Source organism: Zonotrichia leucophrys, chromosome 2, assembly GCF_028769735.1.
Source record: "Zonotrichia leucophrys gambelii isolate GWCS_2022_RI chromosome 2, RI_Zleu_2.0, whole genome shotgun sequence".
Taxonomy (NCBI): Eukaryota; Metazoa; Chordata; class Aves; order Passeriformes; family Passerellidae; genus Zonotrichia; species Zonotrichia leucophrys.
In genome coordinates, this window is record NC_088171.1 from 52,907,338 (window position 1) to 52,925,937 (window position 18,600).

General features: G+C 41.8%; 1 protein-coding gene across 1 annotated transcript in view; it reads right to left on the reverse strand.

Moving 5' to 3' along the window:
- VOPP1 (VOPP1 WW domain binding protein) overlaps positions 1–18,600 on the reverse strand; it is a 62,365-nt gene that overhangs the window by 12,331 nt on the left and 31,434 nt on the right. The window contains exon 2 of the mRNA XM_064703387.1: positions 5,662–5,720. Within this exon, the coding sequence (XP_064559457.1) occupies positions 5,662–5,720 (59 nt within the window). The remainder of the gene's footprint in view (positions 1–5,661; positions 5,721–18,600) is intronic.

An 18,600-nucleotide genomic window follows, 5' to 3' on the forward strand; every position in this document is an offset into this window, starting at 1 on the left:
GTGGCTTCAAACCAATGGAAGGATAAATCAGCAGCTATATTAGCTCCCTAAGCACACACCTGCTGACACTTCATGCAGCTGTAATTGCAGTGGAAAGCTAAGTGTACCATCAGAAAGCCAACTTAATTAACAGCAGTAAACACAACAGGATGTGGAGCACAGACAACAGCCACAATCGTGCAACACTCCCAGTGTCTGGATTGGGGTGGTTTCCCAGCCTCTTGGACATACATTGATGGAAGAAGTGCCCTCAGAGCTATCTGAGCAACAGCGAGAGAAAAACACTTTTTAATGTTTTCTACCTGGGACAGGTGACATTTTGCAGGTTCTTGATAATGCACAGAACTATTATGGACTGATCACAAAGAATAAAAGGACTCACATTCAAAACCAGCCAGATGAGTATGGCTGTGTGACAACAAAACTTAACATCAGCAAAGTAAGAGAAGCATGTGAAAATGCACAACAAAATTACTTCAAAATCCCTGAAAAACGACAAATTTAATATATTCCTCATTCTTCTGTACAATAAGAAAAATAAATTACTCTTCCCATGCAGGGTAGGAACATGTCTTAAACATGAAGAATAATACCTAACATTCATGTAGGTGTCTGTTAGTGTTCTTATACTAATTCTAAATGAAAAACTAAACAGATTTCATCAACACAAATGTGTACATGTGCAGTTGTCTGCTGTATGCAGTAAACTGGTTTTTATGGCCAAAATAAAACTTTGGCCAAAATACACTACCCTAAAATTATAGCACTTCCACCTGCTTTCAGCATTAATTCACGTCCTGCTTTGGATAAGAAATAGAAGGTAATAAGAGATACCCATCCTTTCTGTTCTGTGCTTCACATAATTACCAACAGCAATGGTTAACACTTTCTTCCAGAGAAAAAGTTCATGTTTTTTTCTGGAGGTCTTTCACCTAGTAGCATACCTTTGAGAAGTCAAGACCTACCTAAGACATGGAACCCAGGGCAGAACTTAAATGCAAAAACTCAGTATTTAGACCTAGAAGATTATACAGGCTACCAAGGAGGCATTTAGAAATCTTCACATACACAAGTAGGTGTGATGTTAGAAAAGCCAAATCTCACCTACACCTATTAGTTGGAAGGGACACCTAGTGCAGCAAGAAGAGCTTCCACCACTACAATGGCAGTGGAAGCCATCTGTGGACACACCAGGGAGTGGGAGATGTCATTTACCCCAGCTTCAGCATGGCTTCCACACTGTCTCCCTCAACATTCTCATAACCAAGTGCACACCTTACAGCCTGGACAGGCAGGCAGCTAGATGTGTTAAAAAAAACCCAAAAAACAAACAAACAGAAACACCATGGTGAGGCTCAGAGGGCAGGGGATAATGAGTGCCCCTCCCTGTGGGTGAGTCCTTCACTGACCCAGTGGCACCAGCCGTGGCATATCTATTGCTGTGGACACAAGCCTACTGCTCACACTCAAAAACATTCCTGCTGTTTTATAAATATGCCATGCAGCCTGGCAAGGAGAGGATTAGAAACATGCATCTGGAATTTATCACCTCATTAAAAGCCCCAGTATGATGGTAGCTAACAACTGAAGGAAAAATAAACAGAAAAGACCTACGGGACTGATCAGTCATACTAGGAAATACACTTGATTCTGCAGTGAAGGAGACATCCACAATCATTCCAATCAAACTACTACTCATCAGCAAAGCATAAGGCAGCCTTCCCTCTCCTATTCATGCCCAACTTAGAAATGGAAAAACAACTGGAGTATCTTAAGTGCTGCTGGCATCTGCCTACAGGGAAGGTGGTTTTGCAATCCAATGCATTCTCTATGTTACTATTCACATCATTGCCATGGAAGAAAAGTACTTTGACTGTTTCTTCTGCCAACCATCAGCACATCTGAGATAAGGCTGAGCTGGCTTACTTAAGTGAGAGTGGGATGAGGATGCTTGTAGAGCATCAGTCGAGTCTCTTGAGACAGCTTTAAACTCTGAATCACTTTCTGTGCATCCACACAAGGAGAGGTATGATCTAATTCCTTAAGCAAACTCAGGAACAACTTGGCTCCCTGCTTTTCCAAAGGATAAGAATTAGACTCCGATGACTAAATCCTTTCTCTGCTTTATATTTGCTCACTTATTTTTCTAAGTCACATTTAAAAAACATTTTTGCTGAAGTAGTAGAAAAGTATCTAACTGACAAGAGTCTCTGGTGACTCAGGCAACAAGGACATGGAGAAATGGTTGGATGGGTTAGGGAAATAAGTTAAGAGCAGTCTTTGAAATTGTCTGTATTAAGGACAGAAGACCAGCATATGTCTCTCAAATTCTTGGTAAACTTTCCATGTTCACTTCTGGTCTGAAATACGCTGTATCCTCCTCCCCCAGGAGAGGGAAAAGATTTTGGAAAATTATTGATTTCTCAGTCTAGCCTTAAGAAAGGGAATTATATTTGGAAGAAACATGCTTGAATTAAATTAAAGCTTATTGATGATATATGAAGGATGGAATAACTATTTTTATAGGAAAAATATTATTTTTAAAAAATACTAATACCATTAAATAATTGGACAGAAAGATGTATCATTAGTTCTGGAACTGTGATCTTCAACCTTTGCCCTAGTTGTTAAGATGGAAATCATAAAAGACAAGTTTTAAGAAAGTTTTGAACAGTATCTCTAAAAGATTTTTCTTTTTAAAATTATTATGCTGGAAGGCAGATTGAATAAAAAAAAAAAAAAAAAACCTGAAAAAAACTAAGCTCCAAAAGAGGAACTGTCATATAATTGCAAGTTTTACCCACCCAAATCTAGCTGAATTTCCAGAACACTTCTTTTGGCACACTGTTCCTCTGGCTTAGCAGACACATTCTTATCTGTCTTTGGATGGCTGAAGTAGAGCCTTTACAGGAAAGATTAGCTCAGCTATCTTGCCTTTAAACTTCTGAGAAAAGCAAACCACCACTTTATATGACAGTCCACCAGACCTCTATTGCTCTGGGTAATTTAAAGCGAGGCAGGCACCTTCCAGGAGGACGTGCCTACCCAGAAGTGATAAGGCTGTAGATGGGCCAGTTCAGGGATACCTCTGTCCCAGCATGCCACACTGTATTTGTGAATAGACACAGCACTTGGCATTTCTGAGCTGACATGCCAACCTTTTCATTATAATACCAACTGTCTCCGTTGGAGATGTGACATAGTGCCAGCATGGGACTGAAATCACAGGAAAATCATTAAAAAGGATTGCATTGCTGGCTTTCGTAAGTCTCCAAAGATAGTCTCGAGATGAAAGGAGAGACTACATATATTAGCTGGGGAGAAAAAAGTCTGTTCACAAAATCAGTGATAGAAACAAGGGGAATCTACTGCAAACTCCTTTAAATATAAATCTAAATATATCTGCTTGGTATGGACTGTTGCTACAGAAATGGTAAGATAAAATAAAACCCGTTTCACTAGAGCACATCCCAGATCCAGATTCGCACAGAGGAGGCACTCTCAGGACAAAGTTATGCATGATGCCTTTAGATAATTTAACATGTAACCATATGCTGATGGAGACTATGCTATTCATGCCTCCTCCCCCACAATATGCAGAATACTCCCTTCCTCCCATTTCACCAGTGTTTGCCAAAAACTATACCAAGCTGATTCAACACCAGCTCAAATGTGCTAAAATGAACAACTTTCTGTGGGATTAGCAAATTGAATTAATTCAGTGAAGGGTCAAACAAGTGCTGAAGCAATGGGACTTCGCCCTAAAATACTGAGATTGGAGTTGTGCCTCTGCTCCACCACAGAGGTGTGAAAAGACAGCACAGGTAGGAAGCAGCTGGGGACCCTGAACAACAGAAACTGACATTGCAGAAGTAACAAAGTAGAACAGCCCAGGCACTGCAGACATGCATGACCTTCCTACTGCTTTGATTCATCCCCCCTTTAACCCTGTTGGGCTGTGCACTCAAATACCCTCTCCCTGTTCCTTCACTTGTCACACATAGTATCTGTGCTCTGAGCTTTACCATCCCCAAATCCTTATCGCCTTTCCCTAGTGTTTCTTCTTGCCCACTTAAACTCATAATCACAACAAAAACATTAGCATTAACAGGACACTCATCATCCCTGGACAACTGCTAAGCACACACATCCTGCCCCTTCCCCCTTCCTTTTTCCATTGACTTCCATTATTCAGGAGAGTGGCAACCATGACACTTCCATGCAATGACCTGGCTAACACGGTGCTGCAGTAACTACCACAAAACACAGGATGACGAGTGACAGTCTTCTGATTGACTTGACAGTGTCAATAAAGAACATGATTTTTTTTTAGCCCCCTTTTTTTTGGAGGAATCTGTATGTACACAAAGGATCTGAACCCAATCTCTGGATACCCAAGCTCCAAGTAGCCACCCCTTTGTGTTGCCAAGGGAGACAAACACTATCTGTAAAATCACGTGGGCAGAAACCTAAGCAAAACACCAAGGTGATGATGAATAACACACTCCTGAATGTCAAGGTGCAGCGGGATTTTTGTAATTTTGTGACATCCCAGCTTCTTTCCCACACTGCAGAAAAGCAAAATAAAATGTAGGTGGAACCAAAGTCCCATTGTTATTAGCATGCAAAGAAAATGAACTTATTTAAATTCCCCCATCTGTTTTGGCCAACCACTTATGAGTAACTCTCCACATTTCAGTCACCTGAAAAAAGGACAGTTCTAGGCACAAACACTTCCTAAGCAGTTAATATCCAGGATCACAGATGATCAAATCATGGTGTTTCATTCTTTCTGTGGGCTTTGTTTTGCAACTGGCTTCCTAGCTGCTTTTTGTCTCTAGCATTTCTCTCCTCCTTCTGGCAGATGAAGCGGAGGTGGAAAAGAAAAGGGAGGGAAGCTCTTGGGTAGCATAAGGATTACAATAATTTCCAATCCTTCAGCAAGAAAGAGCTTGCTCAGGGAACAGATAACCTAATGCTTTTCCACCCTGCTTTTTTTTTTCTAACTTATGTTTACAGTTGTTTGCAATTATAAAGTTACACAACCAGGTAGAAAGTTTACTACGTTTATCTCCTTTCTGCCCCCAAACCCACAATGAATGTACCTCCCATCCACATATTTCCTCCACTTTTTTTGCCATTGCTGTGGGCAATATGAAACAGAAAACCGCAATTAGAGAGATCCTCAGTCACATACCTACAGGTCACTGACATTTGGTTCATACCCAAGCTTGATGTGAATGCAGATGCCACTCATCAAAAGGACAGTTATGCCATGGATAACAAATGATCTCAACTCCCTAAATTAAACAACAGTAGTAGCACAGGGACAAAGTTACCTCCAAAGCATTCAAGGTATTCTGTCTGATTACCTGTCCTTGTTCAAAACAAAGGGAGAACTGTCTTCACATTGGTCTACTTATGTTTCCTTTCAGTGTTCTGAAATAAGAGCTGTTCAAGTACTTGAGTTTTGTTTTCAGTTGGAAAGGTCATCTGGGGTGTGCAGCAAAATGAATCTGTACACTTTTACTGCATCTTCATTTCTGATTTTGCAAAAGTCTCAGATGAGTTATAGAAAAAGTATAACTAGTAAAAGAGTAACAGTCTAAGAGCCTACAGAATCTAATTCTCTTTTGAAAAAGAAAAGCAATGACTACTTACATATAATATGTAGGATATAATCCTTCGAAGTACCAGCAATGCTTTTTGGCCTCTGTACACTACAAAGAAAGAAAAATATGGTATTAATATTTACATAGGATGATTTACAGCCATAAACACAAGTTTAGAGTATTTATAAATACTGTGACTCCGAGCAGCTAGGAGAGGTTTATATTCCCAAAGATTTCCCAATCCAGATACGCACAGCAAGCGGGAAGTCGGTTCACGTAAATGGCAGCATGTCCTGCCAGAATTCAGATGCCTCACACAGGGCTTTGTCTGCGGGGCCCCACCAGCTTCCCACAGCTCCCAAACAAGTCAGTACATTTGGCACAGACCCAGGATCCAGCTGCATGTGTTCCCTGGCAGAGCTGCTGCCTTAAAACCACGGACAACTTTAGAGCCCATGGTGGTCATAGCCCCTTACGTGACATCCAAGGCACAAGCAATGTGATGATACCACACGTATGACTGCACAGTAAATTCAAGTTACAGGGAATTATTCATCTTGCTGGATGTGTGTGGCATGCAGAGCCAGGCTCAGGAAGGAGCAGAATGGAGAACCATCTCTCCCATCTCCTCTTCCTACAGCTTGGAAATGCCTCAAGTGTTCATTAAAGCAGTGGGGAAAGGAAACTGCTTTCTGCAGCTCAGAGGTATTGTTCTCTTTTGCAGATTGCCCTGCGAAAGGCCTGGACAGGCATTTCCTCAGCTGTGTGTGCCAGCGACGTGAGAAGTGCTCATCCTTACGGACACTGCCCGAGCACAGGCGGCAGCTTGGAACAATAGCGGCCCCAGTAAAGAAAACCAGATGTCAAGCTCAAACTCTACACAATGCACCAAATATTTCTGTGTATCCCACTGACATCACTAGCACAAAATGCCATCTTCACTGCAGACACGGCTCCAGCAGCTCCCCTGCAAGCTGGATCATCCCATCAGTCTGGGCAGGGCACTGTGGGACACCCACTGCAGAGCTGTGAGGAATATCTGGGGTTTTAGCCACAATTCCCCCTGCTGCTCACACCTGACACCTGACCACAGAGAGCCACTGGCACACTGCCAGCGTTTGGATCATTCTTCATGTTCACTTGGCAGCTCACCTTTAAATAATAGCTCGTTTAAGTTTATTAGCCATCCCAAATCCCAGAATACTAAATGAATCCAGTTAAGACAAAGACAAAGTGGTTTTAGATCCTTGAGTCTCACTCTTCATGAATAAAAAAAGGCTGCAAACTCCTTAATGAGTGTCTGATGAGCTAAATCACAGACAGATCAATTACAGCCTGTGAAGACAAACTGCTATGGATTAAATTGTTAAGAGTGGTACAGGAGGTTGGGGGAGGAGGAGGAGGAGATGCTTTTGAAGCATGTGTTGAGGCCTTTTTCCAGTAACACAACAGGCTCACACCAGTCTTCGAGATGCACAAGCTTTAGCTTATGCTGGAAAGACCAGGCCTCTTTCCCTGGGATAAACACAGCAGAAACTTTGTTTCCCTCTCAAACTGATGCCACGGCCCAGGCAGTATATTCAGGAGGACTCTTTAGCTTCTACTGAAGCAAGTGGTGTTCAAAGATCCCTCTCTGCATTCACTCTATTCCCTCTTTGTCCTCCTTCAATGTTTCCAACTTTTTAACCCTTCCTTACAAATATTTTCACCACCTAGCTGTTTCCTCTGACTCTAAAATTAGAAATATGTCAAGTTTCTCTCCATAACACCATGCAAACCCGCATGCATCGAAAAACCCAGTAGCATGCTGCCAAATTCACTGAAAAATACTTTGGCTCTTCACCTTTGATGGCTGTAGATCAGCAGAAATTGGCTCAAATCCAGTGTCTGCAGGTCATCCCCCTGGGAAGCCTCATTTCAGAGTACAGCTTGGGGTGGCGCTGCCATTAAATGTTTTTCCTTCCTGCTTCTCGGCCAGTATGAGTCACCATTTACCTCAACAGCCTGGAAGCCTTTTGTCAATCTCAAACATTTTAATTGATGCTTTCCCAGAAATGTTTCTGAGTACGTGGAGCCTGCACACCCTTTGTAAGTGTAAAGCAGACATTTATTTATATTCAGCACTCTCCCCCCATATTTTAATCTGCTTCACAAGTTCTAAAATTAATTGGGAAGATTCCACCTTCCAACATCTCCCTAATGTAGGATTTCTGTTTCTGCCTCTAAATAATTCTCTTTTTAGACAGCCAATATGCTTACTGCTGTCACAAGAAAGGCTCCAGCCTGGGAAAGTTCCTTCCATCTTACAGGGCTTAGATACCTGCTCTAAACATCCTTTGGTGTCCAGATTTAGCTTTAAATTGGCCCTGGAAGAGCAGGCACCAATCCCAGTTCTGCCTTTTTTTAATATCACAGAGCTACGAATGCTGCATGGCAGTTATTCAGCTCTCCTACATGGGAATCGGGCAAGAAAATCCAGTGGCCTTCAAATGTGAGCAGCAGAGCCAAATGTGATGCACATGACATGTCAGACAGATTTACACGCACAAGGGCAAAGCGCCGAGCTCCCTGCTCCGCTAAACTCCCACCCATCTCCATGGCAACTCTACTCCAGGAAAGCCTGACACAAAGCAGGCGGCTACTAACCACCCTCTCCACTGCTGGTTAGCAGACTTTGCAGAATTGCTGCTGAGAGCAAGTGGAGAATGTCACTGCTGCTAAGGATCTCAGTGCCTTTAGCACTCAGGCCCCAGAGAGATGAACGGGGTCAGGGTACAGATTAGCTTTTCCCACCCCACATCCATCCTCTGAAGAAGGCTATGATAATCCGCCGCTTGCCAAGACCCAAATTACTCTTCTGAGTGGTATTGGCCTCAAGAGCTAAGCTGGTGGAGAGCCACACAAGAGTAAGAGGAGACATGTGCCATCAGCATCAGGCTCTCATGTCCTTGTGGCTGTTGGAGACTATTAAATCCTCAAGGATGCACAGCTGGCAGGAACTCGCTGCAGCCCACAAACCAGAGGCAAAGGGAAGATTAGTCATATTGCTGCCATACAATAGGACCTCACACATCAGGAAGGCTGCCCACTCTGCCAGCTCCCATTTGAAGACAGGCTGTATCTCAGGCTTTCTAACAAGCATTCATTCATGTATTTAAAAAGCCATTTACCCATTCACTAGTAGCCAAAACAGTGTGTCTACGGTTTTGTAACTAAGATTAGGTACAGCCCTACTGATACTTCCAGCTTTTCTAGGGAAAGGACTACTGTACATTTCTCTTATAAAATTTTCCCTTCTATGCCCTTTAAGGATTTGGCACAGCTATAAAATATAAATATGAGAGTACATTCATTTTTAAAACAAATTATGCAGGTCTAATTAGGTGTGCATATGTAATCTTTAGAGAATTAATGGTATGTGAATTAGCCAGATGCTTGAATACATTCCTTAAGTTTGCAAAGAAAAGGAGAGAAAGAAAAAACACAAGACTTGTTTTTTTGTTTGTCTGATTTTAAATAAATCAGCATCTGTCTTGTAGCCTGTTTTCTCTGCAGGACTGTTGCAATGTGAATTGCAAGCTGTCCTTTTCTGTGGCCTCTAAATTAGTTCAGATTTCCTTTTAAAAAGGACACCTGCTTCCTGCCACAGACTGATATTGCAAATGTTACGGCTGCTAGTAAGAACAATGAGATATAGGAGTTACTAAAACATTATCCAAAGACTGGTTTTGATCACACCATAAAATCAGAACACAAAATACATGCACATGGCATGGGGAATGCTAGAGCAGGCAGCCTGCTCACTGAATGTCAGGTGGTACTCCACAGATAGGATTTGCAGGATTTGCAGAAATACTATCTCTAGCAGAAATATCCCTCACATGGCACATCATTATCTCTCAGCCCACAGGACAACAAAAAGAAAATAGATCTGATCAATTAATTACTCTTTGTAATCAAGGGATTCACAGCCTGGGCCTTCAGTGGAGGTTTGGAAATTAATAACAAAAAAGTAAAAGCAAATAAAGCCCCATGTGCATATTCCAGCATGAATACAGTACAGTCCAGCACGAGTACAGTCCATTTCTGTTATGGGTACCAATGGAAAAAGCAGCCTGCTGTGGACAGCCATGCCATGGAGGGCAGATGGAGGGTGATTGCTATCTGTATGCTGAAGGGACATGCAGAGAGAACTGGTGACATCTGCTCAAAGCCAGATTCTGTAGAAGGCTGTTATCTGTCACAAGGCCAATGAAAACCTATCAGTTACCAGCAACTGAGGGTGAGCCTTTCTCTTCCATTATGTATTACACTTACAAGGATCCAAGGTAGATTCAGAAGAACAAAACCAGGTATTTAACAGTGACCTGGTATTCTGGGGTGACCTGCTTAGTGGCTGTAACCTGCCACTTAGCTGGGTACATGTTATACCTTATTAGGGTTCAAGATGATCCATCCCCATGCCAGTCCTGTGGCTGCAGCCTCTGAGGCTGTGCTTGGATTAATACACAGAAAAACAGGAAGAAAGAGCTAGAAGTATCTTTGACAAGTATAATGCTACAAGTATCTTAATGTTTCTGAGCATCACACAATCGTATTGCAACAGCCAGAACTCTGTCTTCCATACTGTTGGATCAAACTAAAATCTGAGAAAATGGGAAGGAAAACACCTTTCTCACCATAGGGCCCCACAGCATCTGAGAAACAACTATCTATACCTGTTGCCTCTCTCACAGAAGGCCACTTGCAAAATTCAGCTCTTCCCTGGTTTTATTGGTGACTGCATGCAGCAAATACTTGATGAAGCTCAGACAAAATGAAGATAAAGTCCACGGTGCAACTCCAGACTAAATAAGCAGTTCCAGAAGGCACATTATTGGCTACGAATCACAATGTTTTATGGGATCTGACCTTTAAAACTGCATCAGTTTTCAGAACAGTATCCCTTTCAGTGCCTAGACAAGAGCTGGAAGCATTATGAGATACAAGCTGGGCTGCATCAGAAGAAACTTGTGTGCTGAAAGTTTGAAAGACTGTTTGTGCAGACACAAGAATACGAGGCATCCTGTTCTTCTATTGCCAAGAAAAGGGCAAACTATCCATTAAAGTAAGAGACAGCATATCCTGAATCTGGAAAGTGCAGCCTAAGGGTGAAAATAGTTTGCTAGAGAAAACACATTTTGTTTTAGCCTTGCCTGAATCCATCAAAATTCATCCCTACTTCTTCCCTCATGATGCTAACAGCTGAGGTTGAAAGTTGCTCATCTGCAAAACTATTCCAAGACACTGAGCTAGCAGGCCATGCTACCAGTGATTTCAACATATACCCTTGTTGTGAAAGACAGGAGCAAATTTAGTAAAACTCAGGATTATGTTAAGGTATTTTTATTTAATGAAGTAATGAGAACACGTCAGGAAGCTCTTGTATAAAAAGATGCCAATCCTTTATCAAGCTTTTCCTCCCATTTAACAGTAAACAGAACAAATACTATTTCAGCTATACATCTCTTTCACCAACGCCAAAATTACGAAGTCATATAACTCACAGTATAAATAATGATTTTCATATATTTCATAAGGAAATTAAATGGTTTTGGTTAAAACAACTGCTTTTAGTTAGACTTTTTGTCTGTTCTCTAAGGAAGAAGATAATATTGCTGATAATAGGATTCATAAAAGAAACAACTTTTCCACCTTGAATTAATCAGAATGTTTTGCAACAGCAAAAATTTCAGCACAAGCATCTAATTCTTACTACTTCTTCTGCTGTTCAGAGCACATGTATTAATTATCATATTTTTTATTTAGAATTAATGTGAGTTTAGCATTAGATAGCTTCCCATCACAAAGCATTATTTTACATTTAGATCTATTCACCTTTCCCAGAGAGGAAATACAAATATCCCTTGTGTTCCATTCTACCATTTCATTTCAGGAACCTGACTCATTTATTTGTTTAATTTTCTTTTCCTTTCTTTTTTTTTTTTTTTTTTTTTGGCCATTATGCAGCAAATTGCAAATGCGCTTCAGTGCCAGAACAATACAATTTCAGTTGAATATAATTCCTCCATCCATATACAAGGGAAAAAGGAAGAAATAACAGGCAAAGCCCATATTTTTGTATTTCAGAGCGCACGCAGGGAGGGCGCTCAGCACCGCGGACAGCGCCCTCCCTCCCGCAGGGCCCCGGGGCTGCTGTGCCCTCCCGCAGCCCGGCCGGGCAGTGATCCCTGCACCGACCTCACCCACACCGCCGCCTCTCTCAGCTCCCTCTCCCTTCTCACCTACACCTGCTACCAGCAGCCACACCTACCAATTATCTCTTGGCATGTGGGAGCGCTTCTATGAGGAATTAATAAGCACAACTACCACAGAATCACGGAACATCGCAACTTGGAAGGGCCCCATGAAAATCATTCAGTCCAGGTCCCTTTTCCTCACAGGACGATCGGACATTACACCATATGGCTGAGAGCATCATGCAGATGCTCCTTGAACTCATACAGGCTTGGTGCCACAACCACTTCCCTGGATAGGCTGTTCCAGCAATCTTCTCAGCAAGGAACCTTTTCCTACAATGCAACTTAATTCTATCCCCTCACATCTTACTGCTGGTCACCAGAGAGAGATTAGCACCTCCCATCCACTACCCCTCTTGAGGAAGTTATAGACTTCCATGAGATCACCCCTCAGCCTTCTTTTCTCCACACTCCACCAAACCAGTGATCCCAGCTTCTTATTGCTTCTTATTACTTGCCCTCAAGGTCTTTCACCACCTCAGGCACCTCCTCTTGATGCTCTCTAATAATTTTATGTTCTCTAATATTGTGGCACCCAGAACTGCACACGGGACTCCGTGTGGAGCCACACCTTTCAGTGCAGTGCAGAGCAGGATATTGGACCAGCCAGCAATGCTGTGCCTGATGCATCCAGGACACAGCTGGCTCTTTTGGCTTCCAGGGCATACTGCTGCTGACTCATATCCAACTTCACATCACAGCCCAAACCACCATCAGACCGCCTTGGATGGAACAGCTGTACTCAGTCTTTTTCAGACTGTTTGGAAAGCATAGTTATGATAGTTGTCATAGTTGTGTGAAATAGCCAGCTCAGTTCTACACCAGAATATCAAACCCGATGCTTACAAAAGTGCAAAGAGAGCCTCAATATCAGAGAAGTTTAGGACTTGCTTTACCTTCTTCCTTTCATTTCTACACTCATGAATGCAGCAATAATTGCACAAACATAAAAGGTGGGAAGTGGAAGCATTTAAACCTTCCTGGTGGAATTGACCTTGCACTGAAAGTTCTAATGCTAGATCTTCAAGAAAGCATGAGCCATGCCACATACTGAAACATTTTCACCCAAGGAAAGCAAAACAGACAGCATTCCACTGGAGTCTCTGCAGCTTCCAGGGGGTAGTGGCAGACTTTTTTATTCCAACTGCAAGTAAACAGATGTAACATTTTCCCAAGTCCACTTGCAGAGGTTGATCCATTCCAAATGGTACTGGACAGGTTCCACAGCTCCAAAATTGAATTTAGCTTCTGCAATTATTCTTTTTCCTTTTATACATGCATGAGAAATAAAACCAAGGGTACTATTATTTGCATTCTTTAACTACAGAACAAGTCACATCATAAAACAACCCACAAAGTAGGGCGCATGGGAGGAAGGGATCACTTGTCAGGAACTGAAAGGAAGACCATGCCAAGAGTGAGGACATCACTATTTCCACCCTTAGTCTCTTTAAAAATTATACCATTTTTATTATTATAAATTAAATTTTTCATATAAAATGATTTGGTGATACAATGTTTTTACTTTTTGCCTCTAATGAGCACCATGAACACAGAAACCAAGCCAGCTTTCCTTGCCTAAGAACTGGAAGCTTGGTTCATCTCCAGCCTCAACACTGAATGGGCACTTCCTGCTGGAGGGAACTGATGCTATTTAGGGCACTACTAAGAGAAAAGTCTAGTTTTAGGTTTCCCCAGTTTTTATCTAAAATCATGCCAGACCATGCTGAACTGGCAAATTTGCCTGTTTTCTACATGCATTTCGTTCTCACACTTTACCACCCCAAGAATGAAAACAGCTCTTAAATTACCTAGTACTTAAATCCTCAGGCATTGTCTTTCATCTACCAAACTAAAACAATAAAAGCAAAGAAAGACTGAGCAAAAGAAGATTAATTCAGACAATTTTCTTAGTCATCTGCAGTGCAGACAAGACCGAGGCACTTAAAAGCACTGCACTACAGATGCTGGTGAGCTAAGTTATGACAGCCCTTCAAAGGATGCAGGAAAATGGATTTCTTGGATGGTCCCTAGGACATAGGACAGCTGCTTTGGGAGTTCCCAGGCTCTGTTCTGTTGATGTTATGCAGCTCCCACGTGCTCATTTGTCCCACAGAGAGAGACAGCATGAGCTGAGAGGACAGAGTGCAGCTGCAAAATCACAGCAACTCTTGCTCCCCACCCTAATACCCTTATTTTTCATTCTTGACATTTAATCCGGGGATGCACACCTTCCTCAGATCCTTCTTATGAGGAGTTATTGGAAAACAAAACTTTTTTTTTTATTCAACTAAGACTCTTATCTTTTCCATTTTCTGAGGTATTTATTCCAAAACTGCAAATACTGGATCAAGAAATGCTTTGTGCTTAGAAGTCCTGAAAACATCTGTAACACCAAAGACATGAAATCCCCAGCCTCAAAAAAAAAAGAAAAAAAAGATGCAGAGTCCATGAGCAATCACACACCCAGTGGTGCAGAGAACAAAAGAAATCAATAATAATGAAATATTATCTAAGTACTGTTCCTATAACCTGGAAGATAAGAAATGCCAAGGCAAGTTCTCACCTTGAAGAGGTTATTCTAGAACCTCATCACGTTTAGTGTTGGATTGTTTTTAGGAGCATCTGTTAATTTTAAATCAGATTACACACGTCACGTGTATATTAAATTAGTAAGCATTTGAACACAGTGGAGATTAAAGAGGTTACCTTGGAAACATTCTGATATTTGAAAAGCAGTTTCTAAAAAACCCTGGCAAGTAAGAATCCAGGTACTTCTTTGAGAAGAGGCATCTACTTGAATGCTTTGTTGGGGGAAGCTTCTTACTGGGGCAACTCCCACTTGCTTAGCAGTGAAGTCAATTATTACCTACACACTTACAATAACAGCCATCATTACCGTGTCCTTCACGTCCCCGCAAGGCCACTCAGTCTCTCAAGGGGAAAGCAACGATGTATAATTGATTGTACAGGTCCAATGTGGTTTAATCACCATACTGGGACTGGAGAAACAGTTCTAAAGGAAACTTTAGTTCATTTGTTCCAGCTACATTAGACTAACCACCTTGCAGTAATTGCTGATACTCAGATAGCAACACAGCAAAGGCAGGCATGGTCTGGTCTGCAAGGCTGGCTCACCAAACAGGGCTGTCATACAATCATCTCCCTGTCACAGTCCAGAAACACATTTGCTCTGGGACTCAGTTACTGGAACACTGGGAGGAGTTTATGGGCTTGGGTTCACCCAGGCTAATAATCACATTTTTCTATTCTTGCACACAGTCTCTTAAAGTTCCTACTGATCAGCAGCAAACACATCTCTGTCTCAAGCCAAAACCCTCTTCACAGGAAGAAACACCTGAAGAGTTAACTCAATGTAATCTGTACTTGTTGAACAAGTCAATTCAAGGTTTTTGGGAGATGCTGACTTGTGGCTTTTAGGCAGACACTCACCAGGTAGACTGAAACATCAATGCCTTTTAATTTAAAATAAGAACCTAAATGGACTCCTATTCAGACTGTCCAATATACACTACCATAGCAATAGCATATGATTATTGAACTCCAGTGAGACAAATCCAACAGCTGTACCCCAGAACTACTTATTTGAGCAGGAAGAAATACTAAGCATTTGTCCTTGAACTATTTCCTGTTAAAGGACTAAAATAGCAAATAAAGTGATAATCCTTTCAGGCGAGTAACAATGACTACTGATGGTAAAGCATTCTTTCAAATGAAGTGACTTCCTACATAAGACCTTAATATTTGCTTTTCTTTTATTAGGAGCCTGAATGTACCTAAACAAAAATCTACAATGTCCCAGACTGTCCAACTTCAACATAAACCACTAAGAATGTGACAAAGCTCTTCATTTAAACCAAAAGTACACAAGCTTCGGCATTCTTCTAAATGGATCATTTCCTTGCTTTGAGTTTTCGCCCGAGTTTTATCAGACTCAAAATAAGCTTCCTGGAAGAAGAAGAAAAAGATATATTCTTAAGATGACTGTTTAGAAAGAGATACTGGACACACATAATCAGACAAATTTGCACAACCTCTTTGGTTATGTATAGAAGCCACAACTTGGCTCTTACTTCCTTTCACCCCTCAAGCCACTCCCTTCAGAACCTGATGAAGGACATGCAGGATGTGGGTAGCTTGTTACACGCCTCCTCTCACTGGTAATCAGCGCATGCCCCTCGTTCAAACATCTGTCCATATACACGGATTTTTCTGGGACACCATCAGGCTTTCAGCTTCCATTAATAACAGTTAAAATTCAAATGCCCTAGTTAGCACTGCTGGACCTCTTGCTACCATCCTTGTGGTCTGTGGTTCGTGTGATGCTTTACTTTTTTCCAGCTTGCAGATGATAGATCATATTTGTGTGTTGGGAAGTTGCTTGAAAATACATAAAAAAAATTTGGGATGCTGCAGTGAACTCTGCTCTTTCCTTTGACACAGACAACACAGACATCAAAAATCTTCTTACTAAGGTTATTTCCTCCCAAGAAATATCTGAGGTTACCTCAGGGATGTTCTGCAACTGAGAAGTGCAAGAGTAAGATGAGACATAAATGAAACATTCGCTCTTCTTTAACACATGGCCTGCACTCCAAAAAAGCTCAAGATCCTTGCCTGGAGGTATTGCTATGGATGGTTAATAGCATGAAATATGGCCATAAATGTTTAATTTATAAACCTAGCAGCTAGAAAATTATTCAACTAGACTGAAAGTGCTGAGGATTTTAATAGTGCCTGCCCACACTAAGAGATGGAAATAGCACCAAGAGCTCAGAGATGAGCACAGACACACTTGCATATTTTGGTCAGTGTTGATAATGTTGCATAAACTGAACTTTCGGAGAAAATTTAATCCCTGTGCATGTAGTGGGCAATTCCAGAGATTTCAAGGGCATTGCTTCTGCTTTCACAGGATATGGCTTGGCTTGCTGCCTCTCTCTTCACAGGCCTGCCAGCTGCTTTTCCAAGTGCTGGGTTCATCTCAGTGGGGAAACAGCACTGCAGTACAAAGGCATTAATGCTCCCACATTTCTCCAGGGCAATTCTGCTCAGGCAAAGGAGCCTTTATACTGTAACTACAAATGCAAACTCATGGACGAGAGAGAGAAAGAAAGGATGGAGCAGCAGGGCAGAGAAGCAAGGAAGACAATGATGTGCCCATGAAAACCAGAAAAATATGAAGTGGGATAAAACCTAGGGCTAACTGGAATAAATGGCACTGACTGAGCCACAGCCAAGCCTTCTTCCCAGCATGTTTCCCAATAGGCTTCAGAGGACAGAAACCAACAGGGTGGCAGCCAAAGAAATCACAGAGGTAGCCCCTGAATTACTGGCTGCTATATAGGAATGACAGCATCTTGCAAAGGTACTGATGAAGGGACAACTCCTCTGGCTTTGTCATTTTTATACTACAGACAGATACCTGGTACACCTCTCCTCCATGCAAGGCAGCAGGTCCAATTTTTCACCTACAACCAGGTTTTGTGCCTTGAGCCCTTTCCAACACAAAAGCATGACACCATGAATTAGCTACAGCTCCTCGTGCAAGCCCAGGGCAGAAATCTTTTTATGATCTTCCCACAGTAAAAGGCAAAAAAAAAAAAAATATCTGTTTTTGTGTAGTGCGCTTAGTCTCTAATTTGGGAAAGGAAAATCCTAGAACCTCACCATTGACAGGTTGCTTGCCTTTGGCTCATGCTTGCCATTGCTCTTTTTCAATGAGAAGATGAAAACTTCTAATAGCTTAGATGCAAGGGTGCTAACCCATGTCAATAAAGCCACTTTCATCTAAAATAGCAGAAATTTTCACCAGTTTAGAGACTCCCAAATCAGACACCAGATACCGAATAAAGGCTGAGGCTAAATATATCAACAGGGCTCCATAAACAAAGAAGACTCTTCTTACTATTCACAGTGGACCCATGCAGCAGAAACAGGTTTAGCTCTCCCCTAAAATTTTAAGTTACTGAATATGAGCAGCAAATCATCGCCTTTTTTAATTTCCACTCAAATCCAGAAATATACCAACCCATAATCAACACTTTCAAAGGAATGCCTAGGATCCCCATAGTGGTATGCAGTTTTCTAAAATGATGTCCAGCCCAATGAAAAGATCTCTGGCCGTGAGTTAGGTCACATAACCAGAGCAAAGAACTGGACCACCTCTCTCTTCAGTTAAAGGGAAAAAATACATTCTTGCCAAATTGCTTTTCAAATAAAGAAACAATGCACTTATGCCTGGTTCTTACAGTTGCTCTAAGGAGCATTTTCTTGAACTTTCAGAAAGGCTAAGGCTCTGCCTTGTCATTCCTGACACATGATCATGAGACTTATGGGAAGAAATTCAAGCCACTGGACTCTTGAAGGATACTTAAGAAATCCTGTTTAACAATCATCCTCTAAAGCTTTCCTAGCTTGACTTCAGGGCCTCATCCAAGACCACCAAATGGAGTGGCTTTTGGAGATTGAGGCTTATATCTCTGACTAGGAGCACAAAACATAAATAAAATGGAAAATTGCTGGCAGCAATCTTTTCTAAAGCCTAAGACAGATGCTATTAGTAGCAGGACTTTTAAAGCAGAGGGCTGACTGTGGAAAGTGCCAATTACCTCACCAGGCACTAAGGTGCCACTAAAGTCCTCAGAAATTCATACCAGCAACCCCAC